A 16,687-nucleotide genomic window follows, 5' to 3' on the forward strand; every position below is an offset into this window, starting at 1 on the left:
TGCAGCGGCCTCTGCCTGAGTGTCCCTCCCAGCTCCCACACCTGCTCAGGCCTCCCTGGCTTTCAGCTGAAAAGCCTTCTTTGACCCTATGAGGCCAGATGGTCATCCCTCCTCGGGCTCCACAGCATCCTGTACCATGGGGGTTGCAAATTAGCCACTGGCTTGTCTGTCTCCCTAACTGCTCCAAGGGGTCCTTGAAGGAAGGCCCACATCTCATTTACTCCTGTACCTCTGGAGTTCAGCATGGGGGCCCAATGCATAGCTGGTGGAAAAGGTGAGAGTGAGGCTGGAATCAGTTTGGGGCATGAGGAGGCTGTAGGGTGCTGAGCCACAGCCGGAGGCTCGGCAGTGGCAGGGGCGTCATGGAGTCAGGCTCCAGGACCACAGCCACACAGTTAGCCTGCTCTGAGAGAGGCTGTGTGCAGCCCCTGAAAGAAGAAAGAGGCAGTGAAACCAGAAGTCAGGACCTCTGTCCCCCACCTCAGGGACCCTTTCCACCTGTATGTGGAGTTGGATGGCAACACAGTTGAAAGCAGACCACCTGGGGTAGAATCCAGGCTCCGCCACTCACTGGCTGCGTGACCTGGGCCAGTCACTGAAGGTCTCTGTGTCTCAGTTTCCTTATCTATAAAATGGGGGCAAAAATATCTCTTACCTCACAGGATTATAATAAAGATTAAATTAAATTAGTTCATATTTGTAAAGCATTTGGAACAGTACCTGGCACACGACAAGTGCTACAGAAATACTTATGACATAGAAATGGCCGGGCATGGTGGTTCACACCTGTAATCCCAGCACTTCGGGAGGCCGAGGTGGGTGGATCACTTGAGGCCAGGAGTTTGAGACCAACCTGGACAACATGGTGAAAGCCCGTCTCTACTAAAAATACAAAATTTAGTCAGGTGTGGTGGTGCACGCCTGTAGTCCCAGCTGCTTAGGAGGCTGAGGCATGAGAATCACTTGAACCCAGGAGATGGAGGTTGCAGTGAGCCAAGTTCATGCCACTGCACTCCAGCCTGGGTAACAGAGTGAGACTCTGTCTCCAAATAAAAATAAAATCAATCAATCAATCAATATTTATCAATCAATATCAGAAATGAATAAGGGTGGGGGGCCGGGTTGCCCCCAGTAGGCCTCCAGGGGACTTTTACTCCAAGGACCCGTGAGTACAGTCTCCCAGGATGAATCGCTTCCATGCGTCCTTCCTGTTATTCTCAAGCCCTGGGTTCTGTTTATTTCCCTCTTACTGCTTTCACAGTCGACAGCGATCTGAAGTGATAGGGTTACTTGTCTGCAGGTTTAGTCTGCTCCCCTACTCGCCTGCAGGCTGCCATGAGGCTGTGGCTGCCATGGCTACCTGTGTCTTCCCATGGAAGATGCCGGCCGTGGGGTGCTGAGTGGGCTGTGTGGGGGCTGGCTGAGCCGTGGCCCTGTCCTGGAGAAGCTCAGCAGAGACTTCTGACTTGCTGGGAGTCCTGACCGGGGAATGTTTGGGATGCTGGGGGAGGAAGTGAGGCAGAGCAGGTTCTCGACTCCAGCGGAGCCAGTGAACACAGGGACACCTCTCCATAGGAGGTAACACTGGTGCTGAAGCTGAAGTCATCTACTTGGCAGAGAAGATTCTGGAAGGGGACACAGCATGAACAAAGGCTAGGATGTGTACCATATTGCAAGGCCCACGCCTGGAATCCTCAGGTGCTCCGAGTCCAGAGCACATAAGGGTGTCTGAAGTAGGTAAGGGGGAGGGTGGGATGGGTCACAAAGGTCTTTCATCACCTCTCCCCCGAGCCTAGGCTTTCTGTTTGGAGGTCCTGGACAAAACAGCCCCTTGAAGGAGACTTTAGGATACCTCAGCCCCTGGGCATGTTGTTCAACTACCCTGTTGTGTCTGACAGAGGAGGGTCTGAGAGAAACCAACAGCTCGGTGCTGTTTGGTAGAAAAACGACAATAAACAGGGCTGTGGGTGGATAGATCAAAGGGTTCTGTTACCATAGCAACAGTGGGACAGGCCAACCCTAAAATAAAAGAAGAAAAGTAGGCACCCACCAGAAAAGGTTCTGAGAGAAATCTCAGCACACCCCGGAGGGAGACACAGGAACAGCCTATCTGGGCCTTGCCTTGGACAATCTGGGTGGCCCTGGGCCCTGGATAGCACCTTTCGAGGTTCAGTTTCCTTATCTACACAGAAAGGCACTTCTGCAGCACCCTGGGACTCCTCAGTTTGAGAATCATAGCCTTGGAAAGTCTGGAATGTGCTAGGGTTCTATGCACAGAGCCATTGATAGCCGCAGTGCTTATTACAGAATAGAAGGAAGGCAGGTAAGAGCCATAATAGCAAACCATCAGCTAGACACGTCGGACTGCACAGGTTTACCTTGTCTAAACGGTCCAGTAGGACAGGCATCCCCATTTCCAGAGTCTACTGACTCTGGCACTGTCAGTGTCTGCCTAACACACCTGGCACCTTGGGAAACCCCAGTGAATACTCAGTTCCCACCTTCATCTAGAATAGAGGCGGCAGCCATTCAGCCTCCCCAGCCCACTGTTGGGCTCCACACTGAGCCACTGTGTCTCGTTCTGTCCACCTGGCCCAGCTCCAGGCCTTCCACAAACTCTGCCTGACTCACCCTGCTCTTATTCCTTGATCTCTCCTGGGCCCTCGGTCTGCCCATTATTCTACTTTTTTCTCCTCATTTGTAGAAGGGGAGAACATCCCTGCCCTACTCACTTCCCAGATCTGTGGCCAATGAACAAAGGTTTAAGAAAGCCTGCAAAACCGCTAAGAGCTGCCCAGGTGTTGAAAGGCAAGGTTAGGTACTGGGTGAGAGGGTAGTTAGTGCTACTGTCACTGACCTGCTGGGTGACCTTGGGTAAGTTATACAGCCTCTCTGGGTTTCTGTTTTGTCATCAGTAAAATGACGAAGGACAGCATCTACTTCCTAGAATTGCCGTGAGGATTAAATGAGTTAACACATGATGCCAGCTGTCATCATCATCATCGCTCTTATGATGATCATTGCTTGTTATTGTCACCGCCACAGGCTCTCCCTGGCTCAGGGGCTCAGTTAGCCAATGATAGCTCTTCCTGGTTTCATATCCTGTCCAGATTTCTAAATTCTAGTGGTGGCCGGGGAATTCTCTTGGGAATGAAGTGGGACCCACCCAGCTGTTCTGTTGCCCAACTTGCAGGATGAATGGTGACCAGATGTCTCCCCGTCCAAAAGTAGCCTGTCTGCTCGAGTGGACTCAGTTCCTGCCCCCTTGGCCCGTGGGCACAGCCAGTGTTGGGTCCGTCCTCCTTGCTAGTTCTGGTTGTGTCTGTCTGGAGTCCCGCTTCCTCTCAGGAATATGTGGAAGGTGGTCAGGTGGAGGGACATATTTCTCAACCTGTTTCATAAATGGCATTCTCTGCTGCTGCTCTGAATGCATAACTTCTTACCGAGCTGAGTAAACCCTCTGTCTCGAGATAAATGAGCCTGAGCATCTTATTTTCTATAAAACCTTCTTGTCTAGCAGGATAAAAGGTTCTGCCCCCAATGCATAGAATGACCATTTCTGGTTTAGTTTAAGAATTCACACTAAATTCCACAAAAAGATTTCTCTAATAAAGCAGTGAGAGAAACAGATTCTTTTTCTCAGTAGAATTTGCTACACTGTACAGAAATCCTACCAAATAGTACACCCCACTGCAGCTCAGCTGTCCCCCGCAAAGACAGTCTAACTATTTCAAATGAAAGTCAACAAAACTACAACCTCCAAAGGGACTCAAACTTCCCTAATCTGGAGAATCCTAGAAAGACCAGTGCGAGTTCAGGGCAAGGCTGACTGCAAGACATCTAAAAAGTATATTTAACAGTACTTTTATGTGAGGTTCTTTATTTTAACAACAAATATCTGATATCAAATGTGTGAAAAGAAATATATTGCTCATCACTTTGAAAATAACATCGTACCTAGAAGGAGCTTTCAGAATGTTTACTCCCTAGCAGCACTTTTTAGGAGATTTACTTTAAAATTGGGATAAATATGCAATGCCATTTCTCAAGTGACGGATCTTATAAATGAAGGCTTCTACAATGTATGAGAATATACGCTTTTAAAAAGCCCAATATTTCCCCTTCATTCTGCGTGTATTAATAGCAAAATCGACTTCTTTCACAACACCTTATATTTGGTCTCCTTGGAATAACATGTCTCAAATGGAAGGAAATGGAACTGATGAAGTGTTCCCAGCGGGGTACTGGGCAGTCTGGGTGTTGGGCAGCCTCACTGTCCTCACGTGCCAGGGGCTGCATCTGCAGGCTTCGCTCCTGCCGGCGTGGAGGGCTTACCTCCATGCTGTACTTCTCCACTGTCCTCCGCAGGGGGTCCACGGCCTGCCAGCAGATCAGGATACACAGGTCAATCAGCAGCATGCCGCCCACAATCACAAGCAGTTTCTGGTCCTTGATGATCTACAGAGCGGGAAGGAGCGGAGGGGAGCCGATGTGAGAGACAGCGTCCCACGCAGCAACTAGGGGCCCAGGTCAGGGGAGGAACCTGCATCATGAACCCCCCAGCTGGAGAGTCTCCTGTGATTCCCCATCACCCACAGGATAAATCCAGCCAAGCTCCTCTGCGTGACATTCAAGGCCTTTCACAAGCTTGACCTTATCATTCCCCAAACACACGTGTATTTTGTTGAAGTTTGGCCACTCCTAGTCCCTGGTCGAGCTGTGATTTTCACCCTCCAGGTCTTTGTAGGTGCTAGTTCTTTTGTCTGGAATACCCTGTTCTTTCTATTTGGCAAACTTCTAATAATCCTTAAACACCTCGATCAATTGTCACCTCCTCCAGGAAGCCCTCTCTAACTCCTGCAGCACACCTAATTACTCCACAGCACTTTGTTCACATACTTCATTATCAGGAGGACCCACAGTAGTAACAACAATGAGAAGAATAGCTAACATTTAATGAACACTGACTCTGTGCCTGCCTCTAGGTTGATGGTCTCAGAGGCAGTGTCTCATAGAAAGTCAAATATTGTTATTATTCTTATTTTATGGACGAGCAAACTGAGGCTTAGAGGGGGCTAAGTAACTTGCTCAATGTAATAAACTTCATAAGCAATGAAGCCTGGATTTGGACCGAGCTCTGTTTTCTCCAGAATTCACATCCTCAAACATTTACAGCTCCAATCAGAAGCTATATTAAGTTGTATACACGTCTTCCCTCCTCAGTAAACTGGGGAGCCCTAGACAGAAAGAAAGCCCATTTTATTTGTGTTTCCTCAGCACCTAACAGGGCCTGGCATGCAGTAGCTACTTAAAAGTCTGATGAATTGAATCGACATGAAAGAATATAAAAAGAAGAAATATAACTCCCATTCCTCTTTGCAGCCTGGGATATTTTTATTACTCTGTGAGACTCCTAGCCCACTTTACGTCTGTTTGATAGGGATCAGCCGGGGGATAAATATTTTCTGTGCCAAAGCTGACCTGTATTTCATTCACTTCATGTTTATATATCCCCTCACTCTCCAGAAAAGCTAATGTGATGAAGTAGTTCTGGGAAAGACTCATGGAAAAACAAACAAAATTCAGGCAGAAGCTTAAGAAATATCACCAGGTTTGGTTTTTAACGATTAAAGCCATTTTTAAAGGAGAAATAAAAACCCGAGGGGCCTTTATGTTACCGAATGTAAAAAGAACACGAGGAAAGTGTTGGCTCAGTGACTGCCAAGGAGATCAAATCCAGCAAAACCGCTTTACCTGGGGGCAGGGCACTAGCAAAGCCCGCTCTGAGATTTTCAAGGATATGGTGAACTGCTGGTGCTTTGCAGAAACCCAGCTTAACTCTCACCCTCTGGGGAACTAGGCAACTACCTGCCAGTCTTGAGAAACTGGGACAAAATACCTAAGGAGCTTAGCAGTTAGGGGATGGGCTGGAAGGAGCCTCATATCTACGTGATGCTGAACAGGAGGCTGTTTGAGCCCCCAGGCATTTGCCTAGCTATTCCTGACCCCTGGAAGGCCTGACCTGCACCTTTCTGCTGGCATACTCCTACCCTGATTTCAAGGTTGAGCCCAAGCAGCTTCTCTTCCTCCATGAATCTAGGCATACCCTGCAAGGGGCAGAGATGGCTTCAAAAGCTGGGCATCAGAATTTTCCTCTTGTAAATGTCATAAAGTAAATCCTTCCAATTTAATGGCTCAAGTATGAAGTCTGAGGAAGTGTATTTTTTTTTCTTTTTTTAGATGGAATCTTGCTTTGTCACTTAGACTGGAGTGCAATGGTGCAATTTAGGCTTACTGCAGCCTCTGCTTCCTTCCCAAGTTCAAGCACTTCTCCTGCCTCAGCCTCTTGAGTAGCTGGGATTATAGGCATGTGCCACTACGCCCAGCTAATTTTTGTATTTTTAGGAGTGACAGGGTTTCACCATGTTGACCAGGCTGGTCTTGAACTCCTGACCTCAAGTGATCCACCTGCCTCAGCCTCCCAAAGTGCTGTGGTTACAGGTGTGAGCCACAGCACCCTGCTGGGGCAGTGGAATTCTAAAGGATTTAAAATTAAGTGGACCTGAGTTAGAATTCTGGCTTTGTTCCTTGCTACCTGTGTGACCATGAGCCAATCACTTCCTTGCTCTCATTCTGCATTTCTCATTTGTAAAATGGGCAGGGGTAGGGGGAGGGAGAGAGGAGAGTTTCTGTGTTATTCTCCAAGTATGGTATAAAAGAAAGAACACAGGTTTTGCAAGTAGAAGACCTCGTTCTAATCCCAATTCTTGTCAAGCGCGACCTTGAGCAAGTTGTTTAACTTTGCTAGGACTCAGTTTCCGTTTTTTTAAAGTGCGGTCAGTGATCCCTAAATTGTACAGTTATTATAAGAATAAAATGAGATGAGGTCCAGAAAGCATTTAGTGTCTGGCACAGAGAAGATGATCAACAAATGGTAGCTGGCTACCATTACTTGGGTTTTGACAATTAGTGATTCTGTGTTTATGTGTAAGACATAGTGACATCTAGGGGCAAAATGTGATATTGCACCTAAGCTCTACTAGACATGGGACTAATCATCATGTGTGGATGGGTGCATGGTGGGAAGATGCTGAGAATCAGAGGAGAAGAAATGGTTATTTTCCTTTTGGCACCATTCACAAAACCTGGCATGTAACCAGTGTTTGTGACTGAATGGGTTTAGGCTAAGTAGTTATGAATCGTTTTTTATTTATTAATTGTAGAAATATTTATTGAGTGCCTACCCTGAGTCAGGTTCTGTTCTAGGCACTGAGGATGCAACAGTGGACAACATAAACATTCTGCCCTATGAAGCATGCATGTTTGTGGGGAAGACTAGTAGTGAAAATTACACAAGTACACCCATGGGAATACAAAATACAATGTCAAGTAGAGGTGATTTAAAATAATCTTAGGCCGGGCGCGGTGGCTCAAGCCTGTAATCCCAGCACTTTGGGAGGCCGAGACGGGCGGATCACGAGGCCAGGAGATCGAGAGACGATCCCGGCTAACACGGTGAAACCCCGTCTCTACTAAAAAATACAAAAAAACTAGCCGGGCGAGGTGGCGGGCGCCTGTAGTCCCAGCTACTCGGGAGGCTGAGGCAGGAGAACGGCGTAAACCCGGGAGGCGGAGCTTGCAGTGAGCTGAGATCCGGCCACTGCACTCCAGCCTGGGTGACAGAGCAAGACTCCGTCTCAAAAAAATAAAATAAAATAAAATAAAATAATCTTAAATAATGAAAAGAGAGGGAAGGAAAGAAAAAAAACACTGATCTGAGCACCAGAGACCCCTTGCATTAGGCAAAGCCATCTCTCTATTCTTAGATTCTTTGACTTCTTTCCTTAAGTGCTGCCTGAGCTTCTCTCTGCGTTATGTCAGTGCTCACTGATGCTATCACATGCAGTCCTCTCTCTGGGGGTAGGAGGTACTTAGTGGCAGATGACAGCAAAGGCAGATGAGCACACAGTAATGATTAAGCACCTGGTTCTGGAATCAGATCTAAGTTGGAAATGAACTAACTAGTTGTGTGATCTTGGGTAATTCCCTTCCCACTCTGAACCAGTTTCCTCATCTAGAACATGGGGATAATATTTGCACATGCCACACTAGATTACGAGAGCCTGGCTTACAATAACTGTTCAACAGATCCAGCAATTTTTACTAAATGTGACTTCTGAGTTGTTTAGAGCAGGGATTAGCAAACTATTGATTTGGCCCACCATCTGTTTTTGTAAATAAAGTTTTATGGGAACATAGCCATGCTCATTTAAATGAACATACCCTCAATTACAAGGAGGGTAAGGTAGAGAAGACAAATTTACACCTTTACCATACTCATTTAAACGAATGTCATTTGCGTATTTGTCTATGGTTGCTTTCATTCTATAAAAGCAAAGTTGAGTAGCTGCAACCGTGACAGAAGAGGCTGCAAATTCTTACCTATTGACTATTTTGGCTCTTTGCAGAAAAACTTGGCTGATGCTTGGTTAAGAGAAAAGGGCATTTCTTTATTTTTTCAAAAAACTTAAGATTTTCTGACCTATTCAGACTGGCCTTCCACTGGGGCCAACTCATTTCTTCAGGGAACACCATTCAGGGGGAATACAGCATGGATGGTGCCCCTGGGGCTCAGCTCTCTAGTCATCTTTAGATGGCGGATGCTTCAGGATAGCTACTAAAAGCCCTCAGCATTTTCCTTAAGTTGAGCCCAGATGAAAGTCTGAGGGTTTATCCTCAGATGCTTTTCCCACTCGTGTTATTGTCTGCAACAGAATCCAGTCATATTTGTAGTAAACTTCCATTGTCCTCACACTTGATCTTAGCCAAAAGGCCGAGAAGCGAAACATCTTCCCCCAGAACAGAAGGTGTCATCTCTAAATTTCTACTCTTGTCTCAATGCTTCCATTTGGTCCTAATATGAGGCAAAATAAAGACTGTAATAAACCTTCTCAATTTAAAAAGATTTCACAATCGGTCTTTAGAAAAAAAGTAACATGCTGTAAAAATATGAAATTTGGAAGCATTAAGTCACCACGTGTTTAATAGCCTTTCATAGGCTTCTTTTCCTTTAATGCTTTCAAAACTGTGGACAATACAAAAAATTAGCCGGGCGCGGTGGCGGGCGCCTGTAGTCCCAGCTACTGAGGAGGCTGAGGCAGGAGAATGGCGGGAACCCGGGAGGCGGAGCTTGCAGTGAGCCGAGATCGCGCCACTGCACTCCAGCCTGGGCAACAGCGTGAGACTCCGTCTCAAAAAAAAAAAAAAAAAAAAAAAAAAAAAAAAAACTGTGGACATATGGGGCATATGGGATGAAGTTTGTATATGTACGTTTGGGGAGGGCAAGCCATCATGGATGGAGGGAGGAGGGGTGGGAGCTATGCAAAGAAGAAAAGGATAAAGAAACTGCATTGAAAAAAGCATATGATTGCATTTGCAAATTGATACAAATCTAGTATATATGTCAGTTAAAAAAAATTAAGGGGGCCACTAAAAAAAGCCCAAACTTCTTTAAAAGAAACAAAATAAGTCAGTCACCAAAGGACAAATATTGTATGATTTAACTTATATGAGGTTCCTAGAGGAGTCAAATTCGTAGAAAGAATTGTGGTGGCCGTGGCTGTGAGGAGAAGAGGGAGTTAGTGTTGAATGAGTATGGAGTTTCAGTTTGGGAAGATGAAAAGGTTTGGAGATGGATGGTGACGATGACTGCACGATACAAATGAACAATATGAACTGCCAAAGGCTTTCAGTACAAGATTTGGTACTAATTTTGTTGTGAAAATGATGAAGGCTAGGTAAGTACATTATTCCAGTGTGAGAAACTCTTTGGGGTCACTCTGGGCTTTTTAGTTATTCCAGGAGCCGGTTTGTGGTGCTGTGGTTAAGTATTATTTACCAACCAAATTACAGGAGGATAGGGTAGAGAAGAGATATTTATATCTTACCCAAACCACAAACTCAATCAGGGAACCAGATTGTTTTGAAAGGGTTGTGACAGGTGTAGTTCAAAATTGGGCTCTTCTTCACAGTGTCAGTTTTTTACATAACCAAGTTGGCTTTTATTGTTATAGTTTTGTTTTTATTGTGGTAAAATGCACATAAACTTTACCATTTTAACTAACCCCCCCCCTTTTTTTTTTTGAGCAGCAGCAAGATTTATTGCAAAGAGCGAAAGAACAAAGTTTCCACAGTGTGGAAGGGGACCCAAGCGGGTTGCCCCTAACTAACCATTTTTAAGTGGAGATTTCAGTGTCATTAACCCAATAGAGGTGGTCCTGATCCCCTCTGTGCATGAACCTTATTGCTCTCATTTCCCTTTCTGTTCCTGATGTCACCTCACCACCCTTGATGTCATTTCCCCCGCTGGTCCTGAGGCCCTTCTCACCATCACAATCATCTTCCTCTAGATGCCTGGTGACACAATTACCATCCTTTGATGTCCAGCCTCTGTCACCTTCTAGTCCTCTAACCTCATACCCTTTAAGGGACTGTTTTAAACCCCACTGTCTCTGACATCATTACCCTTAAAAACAAAAGTAGAAAAAAAGTTTTAAAAAGTTAAAAAAAAAAAAAGTAAAGAAAGTTTAAAAAGTTAAAAAAGTGTGTGTGTGGGGCTTGTCTCTCAGATAAGCCCCCTCCCTGGATGCCTGGACCCACTGCAAGCCCAAGCTCTCAGAGTTGGCCCAGACCCTCAGGGGGATCAAGTTTGCCCTGGCTCAGGCAGTGCAGGAGGAAGTGAGCAAAGCCCGTGGCCTCTGGTGATGATACCACATCACTGCCCCAGACAACTGAACTCCTGCCATTTTCCCTGATATGTTTTGTCGATTGTTGCCAGACAGTTGGCGTGTTGTTGCTTGGCAGTCACGTTAGAGAGCATAAAGGCAGGTTCCTTATCACAGATGACCATAGGGATGAATCACATATTAGTACATAGGAACCAACACTGTGCTTCTTCCAAACCAGGATGGAGTTATCAATGGCAGAGCAGCTCTTAAACCAGAGCCGCAGAGCAGGAGGGGCGCCAGAAGTCACCTAGGCCAGTGGCTCTCCAGCCTTGACTTGCTTTGGCCGGGGATGGGGAAAGCACAGGCTCCTGGGCTCCTCCCAAATATTCCGGTTCATTAGGGTCAGGGCGGGGCCCAGGAATTTGCATTTCTAACAGCTTGCAGGCCAGCCACACTCAGAAGCCCTGACCGAGACCACAGGTCCCCAACTTCGGCAGTCTATTAACATCAGCAGGGAAAGCTGAAACACTACTGATGCTCAGCTCCGGCCCCAGAGCCCTCATTTCAGTTGGCCTGGGCTGGGTGACTTCTTGTAGTTTTCAAAAGGTCCTGTGGGACTGCAGTGTGCAGCCAGAGCTGAGAAACACTGGGGTGGCCAGGCCTCTCCTCTCATGGAGAGTTGTCATAAATGCTGCCAGGGCCCAGAGACGCAGGGCCTCTCCAGGCGAGCACAGGGACAGGGCGGCAGAGCAGGGCTCTTTCCCCACTCTAAATGCAGCCTGTGGATTTCCTAAGGTGGTTCGGGTGTGGAGCAGGGGGCAAAGAACAGAATATACCTCCACCTCATCTGGAGAGGACAGGGCGCTGCAGTCCTGAAGAAGGACCTTGGCAGTGAAGAGGTGGGTGGGGGGCCTGAGGAGGGAGAGGTACCACCAGGACACCAGGCAGGAGCCCACAGAATCACAGCTAAGGGGACAATACTATATCAATGTATCCCCATTCTACAGATGAGGACACAGAGGTCCCGAAAGATTAAGAGCTTTGTTGAAGGAACACGGCAGATCAGCAGTGGAGCAGAGACTAGAACTCCAGGCTTCTGTTTTGCCTGTTGGCCCCACTGCTCGGGCTGGGTTGCTGTCTGCCACTGGCACCAGGTAACCAGGGAGCAAAATGCAGGCTCGGATGAAAAACCAGAACAACAGGCTCCATGTTCCACTGGGATGGGCCCACAGTGAGGATCTGCAGAGGAGGTGTCAGTAAACAGGTGATGCCCACATCAGGATTTGAAGAGTGTGTGCAGGGGCTAGGGTGTGATGGGTGGGGGACTAAATTGAGAAGAGCCTTTTCGGTAAGAGGTATCACGGTACTATGAGACCCCTCCCCTGGTGACAGAAATGGGTGGACTGGGAGGGAACGCTTCCTCCATGACCTCAAATCAAGAAAGAGGCCTTGGTTTCCAGTGAAAAGGAGATCACTGGGTGGTTTGATAGGAGTCTCTGCAGCCTGGGGGACCCTGTGGACTGGTGTCTGACTCCCGCTTGAGAAATCTAATGGGGGATGATGGACCGGCCAGCTGCTCTGAGGATGGAACAAAAGAGAGGCAGCTGCTACACTGACATCAGCCTTCAGTCCTTAGGTTTGTAGGTGCAAAGGGTGCAGGAGTGCTTTCTGCACCCCAGATGTGGGCCGTGGGTGAGGAAGAGCTTGTGTGGCCCTGTCCAGGACTAGCTGGAGGGGTGAGGTGACCCCAGGGTAGAGAACTGAAGGATGCTCAGGAGCAGGGGAAGAAACCACAAATAGCCAATTGGGGGAGCATTTCATCTGCATCAAGAGCACGGCAGGAGAGAAAGTCCCAGTAATGAGGGACCCAGAAAAGCACCCCAGGAGTGTAAAGGGCCTGCTGCAATCCTCGCCAGGCCCAGTAAGCCCAATGCCAGCTCCAAGCAAGTAAAGTATTTCCTGTCCCTTCCACCACTCCTAATTCCAGCTCCAGAGGGGTTGGACACCTGGGTGGATGGGATGATGGGGAAAGAATGCAGGCTGGCCAAAGAGAGAAGCAGCCAGCCTATACCCCTTTTCCCCAGGCAGGTGGCCGGCCTGCTGCAGGCCTGAGCTGGGAGAGGGAGAAGTTGTGCCAATGAATACTGTTTGAAGTTTTGAATATAATGATAGACTCTACATATTATAATAGTTACTGACCAGAGGACCTTCAAAATCATAAGACTTGCCACAAACTTTATCCAGAAGAAAGGGGAGAACCAGTACCACTGCAAGAGTTAAAAAGGACAGTGGTGGACAAAGTTTCTCTATGACTAAGAGACAAGGTTGGCAACATCATGGCTATACCAAACCTCACGGGTGGCGAATGCAGTCCACGGTGTGAAGGCTGAGCTCCTGTCCTACAAGAGCCTCTTTGAAAATGGAATCATTAAATCCAGTACCAGCCCTGTTTCACTCCTCTCTTTTAAGAGCTCCCTATTGCCCATAAGTTAAAGTGCAGATTCCTTAATGTGGCTCTAGCCTTCCCTTCCAGCCTCTCCCTGTACCCTGTCCCCACGAGTCCTACGCCCCAGCCACATCAAGCCTCTCTCAGCTCCTGACCACCCTCCTCCTATCCCCAGGCTGCCCTGGATGGTTCCTTTGACAAGGTCCCCAGCATCTCTATGCCCTTTGCTTGGCTAACTCCCACTCACCCTCCAGGCCCCAGCATAGGTGGCACTTCCTCCATGAAGCCTCCCTTGAGTGTTTTGTACCCCAGCACTCCCCACATGTCCCCAGCCAGCCCTGATAACCGTGTTATAAATGCTTTGTTAACTGTCCGATTTCCCCAGTAGGCTGAAGGTAGCAGGAGGTAGGGATTGTGTTTAGCTTGGATCCCCAGCAAATAGCTCAGTGCCTGGAATATAGTATATACTTGCTAGATAAATGCTGAGTGAACACTGCTAATACCCTGAAACAGGAGAGTGATTACCTTCTTCTTCATTTTCACATTTTTGAAGATGGCGTGGACTCTCCAGGTCTTTGCAAACATGGCCCCAAAAGCGGTTGTGTAGCCCACGGTGAGAATCCAGGTCCTGACCTAGAGGCCATGAGAAAACAGAAGCATTGACCTTCCTTAGGTAGATGGACTTCATCAGGTATGAGACCACCCTGCAGGGGGACTTTTCATGACGGGGAAAAATACTCCCCTCTACATATCATTGAGTTTCACTGGCATCTTTCAATCAAATTTCCATTCAATAGGCATTTAGTTCTATCAGTCACTCACCAGACCCAGGGCACTGGGCACACAGGAGTGCAAGATTCAAATCCTCCCTTAGATGAGCCCAGAGAGAGCCAGGCAGAGAGCCACAGACTGCTCAGGTACCACCAAAAGGTGATGGTCCAGCCCTCTGGCCTTCACGTCCCCTCCTCCCTTCCTTCTTCCTGTTTCCCAGTCCTCTCCCCACATGGTCAGGCCATGTGGCTACTATTGTCCAGTGCGACCTCAGAAGGCCAGTTAGTCAGCACAGGCCAGCCTGGCTACTGAGCTCACATTTAGACCTTGGTCCCTGCTCAGGACTGAGGCCCTGTCTGGCTCTCACCTATTCCTCAGGACCAAGGTGTGCCCTGACCCCTAGCGCTGGGTTGGTGGCTAATGGGAACAGCCGGCCCTGACATGAGCCTACAACTTGGATCCCTTAGGGCTGGAACAGGCTGGCCACCACCTGTTAGGTTTTAGGGGCCTCCAGGACGCCCACTTTCACCTGTACTGCATCACTCCCAGAACCCCCGACCCTCACCATTTAGACTGGACACCCTCTAATACCCAGGAGACTTGCACATCTCCAGGTGGGGGCCCCACATCATGGTCCAGCCCTGGGCTGTGCACCACTGAGTTCTGGGGCCTCCCACTCACTGGGACGGAAAAGCCACGTGCCCCATGAGCTGCAGCTCTGAGCTTGGGTCTTTGCTTTCCCTCAGCTCTGTTGAGCTTAGTTTCCTTTGAAAGGCTCCAACCTGCCTTGGCTGAACACAAGGCAGAAAAGTAGATGTGGTAGGGAAAAGAGAGGCAGCCAGGCTGCAGCAGACAGCTGAGGCCCTCTGCATCCAGAGGAGCTGAGCACAGCAGCTTTGCTTGGCTTCCCCAGGCCCCTTCTAGTTCAGGGCTGGCTGCCACCAGCACAAGCAGGAAGTTTCCAAGAAATGTTCCCAGCCCATTCCCCTGACGGATTCATTCTGCTCCTGCCTTTCCGGCAACTTGACTCTCCGGGTTTTCAGAGACAGAACATTTTGCATTTCCATTTTATTTGTAAAAATAGGAACTATTTTTAGACTGCAAGGCCGACCCACTAAATCAAGGGAAGGACAACAGTATCACAGCACTTGTTCGGAAACACAGGCCTGTGAAGCATGAATGCTGCGAGGGTACAGGTGGGCACTGAGCCTTCTATTTTCTTTTTCTTTGTTTTTAAAATTTCACAAACAAGGAGAAATCAGATGGGTAAAAATGAACCACAGTGCTTTAGAAACAATGTAGAATGGCCACAGTATTACCCAGATGATCATAAAAGGATATGAGAAAAGTATACAAAACAGGGAGGGGGAAAGAGCCAAAGATAGAGAATTTAGACCTAAGCATATTCAATGACCAGAAAATACGTTTGTCATCTGTCAGAGATGCATGGGACTTGACAGTTCATCTTATTCATTCATTCATTCACTCATTCATTAGTTTGCTGGGTCACTCATTCATTAGTTTGTTCATTTGTTCATCTTCAACAAGTATTATTAGGCCAGAGGCAAAGTATATAATAATAAAAACAAACAACAAGAAAAACAACAAACACCAAGGTGATTTTTTGGAGGTGTCAGTTAAGCGAAGAAATTCCTTAACAGGTGAAGAAACTGAGGCCCAGCGCATTTAAGATATTTCCCTTAATCACGCCACACAGCTCCAGAGCTGAGCCTGGAACTCGATGCTTCGTCCTGGTCCAGGTCTCTCTCCCTGACATCCTGCTGCTGCCTCCTCCTCAGATGGAGTCTCCTCAACCCAAATCAGGTTCATCTACACCTAGGAGCCAGATGTCAAAGGACCAGGACACACTCAGAGGGGGTAGCTGACCAACCTGTAACACCCTCCGGGGACCTCAACACACTTGTAAAGCTAATTTATTGACACGACTGTTAAGACCAATGGTCTACAGCATTTTTGATAACGTTCTCTTGAACATGTTTAATTTGACAAATTACCATATACAGACCATGGGCATTTTAAAAAGGACAAAGATGAAGTAATATCATCATTTTTACTTCATCCTGTGGCTGACAAAGATCTGTTTTGAGGAGATGTGTCACTCCAGTGTGCTAAGCACTTTTTTTTTTTTTTTTTTGAGATGAGATCTCGCTCTGTCACTCAGGCTGGAGTGCAGTGGTACAGTCACAGCTCACTGCAGCCTCCATCTCCGGAGCTCAAATAATCCTCCTACCTCAGTCTCCTGAGTAGCTGGGACTGCAGGCATGCACCACCGTGCCCGGCTAACTTTTGATTTTTAGTACAGATAAAATCTTGCTATATTGCCCAGGCTGGCCTTGAACTCATGAACTCAAGTGATCTTCCTGCCTCAGCCTCCCAAAGTGTTGGGAGTATAGGCAAGAGCCATTGCATCCGGCCTTAGTGTGCTAAGCATTCTTAATACTTGCTTTAACTTATGTTTTCTTTGAAACAATCATTTCCAGGCCACTTGTCTATTTTGTGAGGGCTAAATTCATTAAGACTCAACCATCTAATTAGTCGTTAGTTAAAACTCAATAATATAAATTTAACCTGGCATCTGGAAATTGCAATATGTTGCCATAAACTAAAAGCAAAGAATAGCTGAGGATGCCTGGGCAGAAAAGAGTTAACGTAGCAGGCCTGAGACCGTTGTCTTTAGGAAGGTCTGATTTGAGGGTTGGTCCTTGGCTGGTATCTGAGAGCC

The 16,687-nt window shown here is 47.4% G+C and overlaps 1 protein-coding gene across 1 annotated transcript in view; it reads right to left on the reverse strand.

The window, feature by feature from the left end:
• The window catches only part of LOC105477203 (gamma-aminobutyric acid type B receptor subunit 2), a 419,718-nt gene that overhangs the window by 71,489 nt on the left and 331,542 nt on the right, over window positions 1-16,687 (reverse strand). The window contains exons 12-13 of the mRNA XM_011733608.3: window positions 13,699-13,806; window positions 4,336-4,458 (exon numbers count right to left, since the gene is read on the reverse strand). Of these exons, the coding sequence (XP_011731910.1) occupies window positions 4,336-4,458; window positions 13,699-13,806 (231 nt within the window). The remainder of the gene's footprint in view (window positions 1-4,335; window positions 4,459-13,698; window positions 13,807-16,687) is intronic.

Source organism: Macaca nemestrina, chromosome 14 (genome assembly GCF_043159975.1).
Source record: "Macaca nemestrina isolate mMacNem1 chromosome 14, mMacNem.hap1, whole genome shotgun sequence".
NCBI lineage: Eukaryota > Metazoa > Chordata > Mammalia > Primates > Cercopithecidae > Macaca > Macaca nemestrina.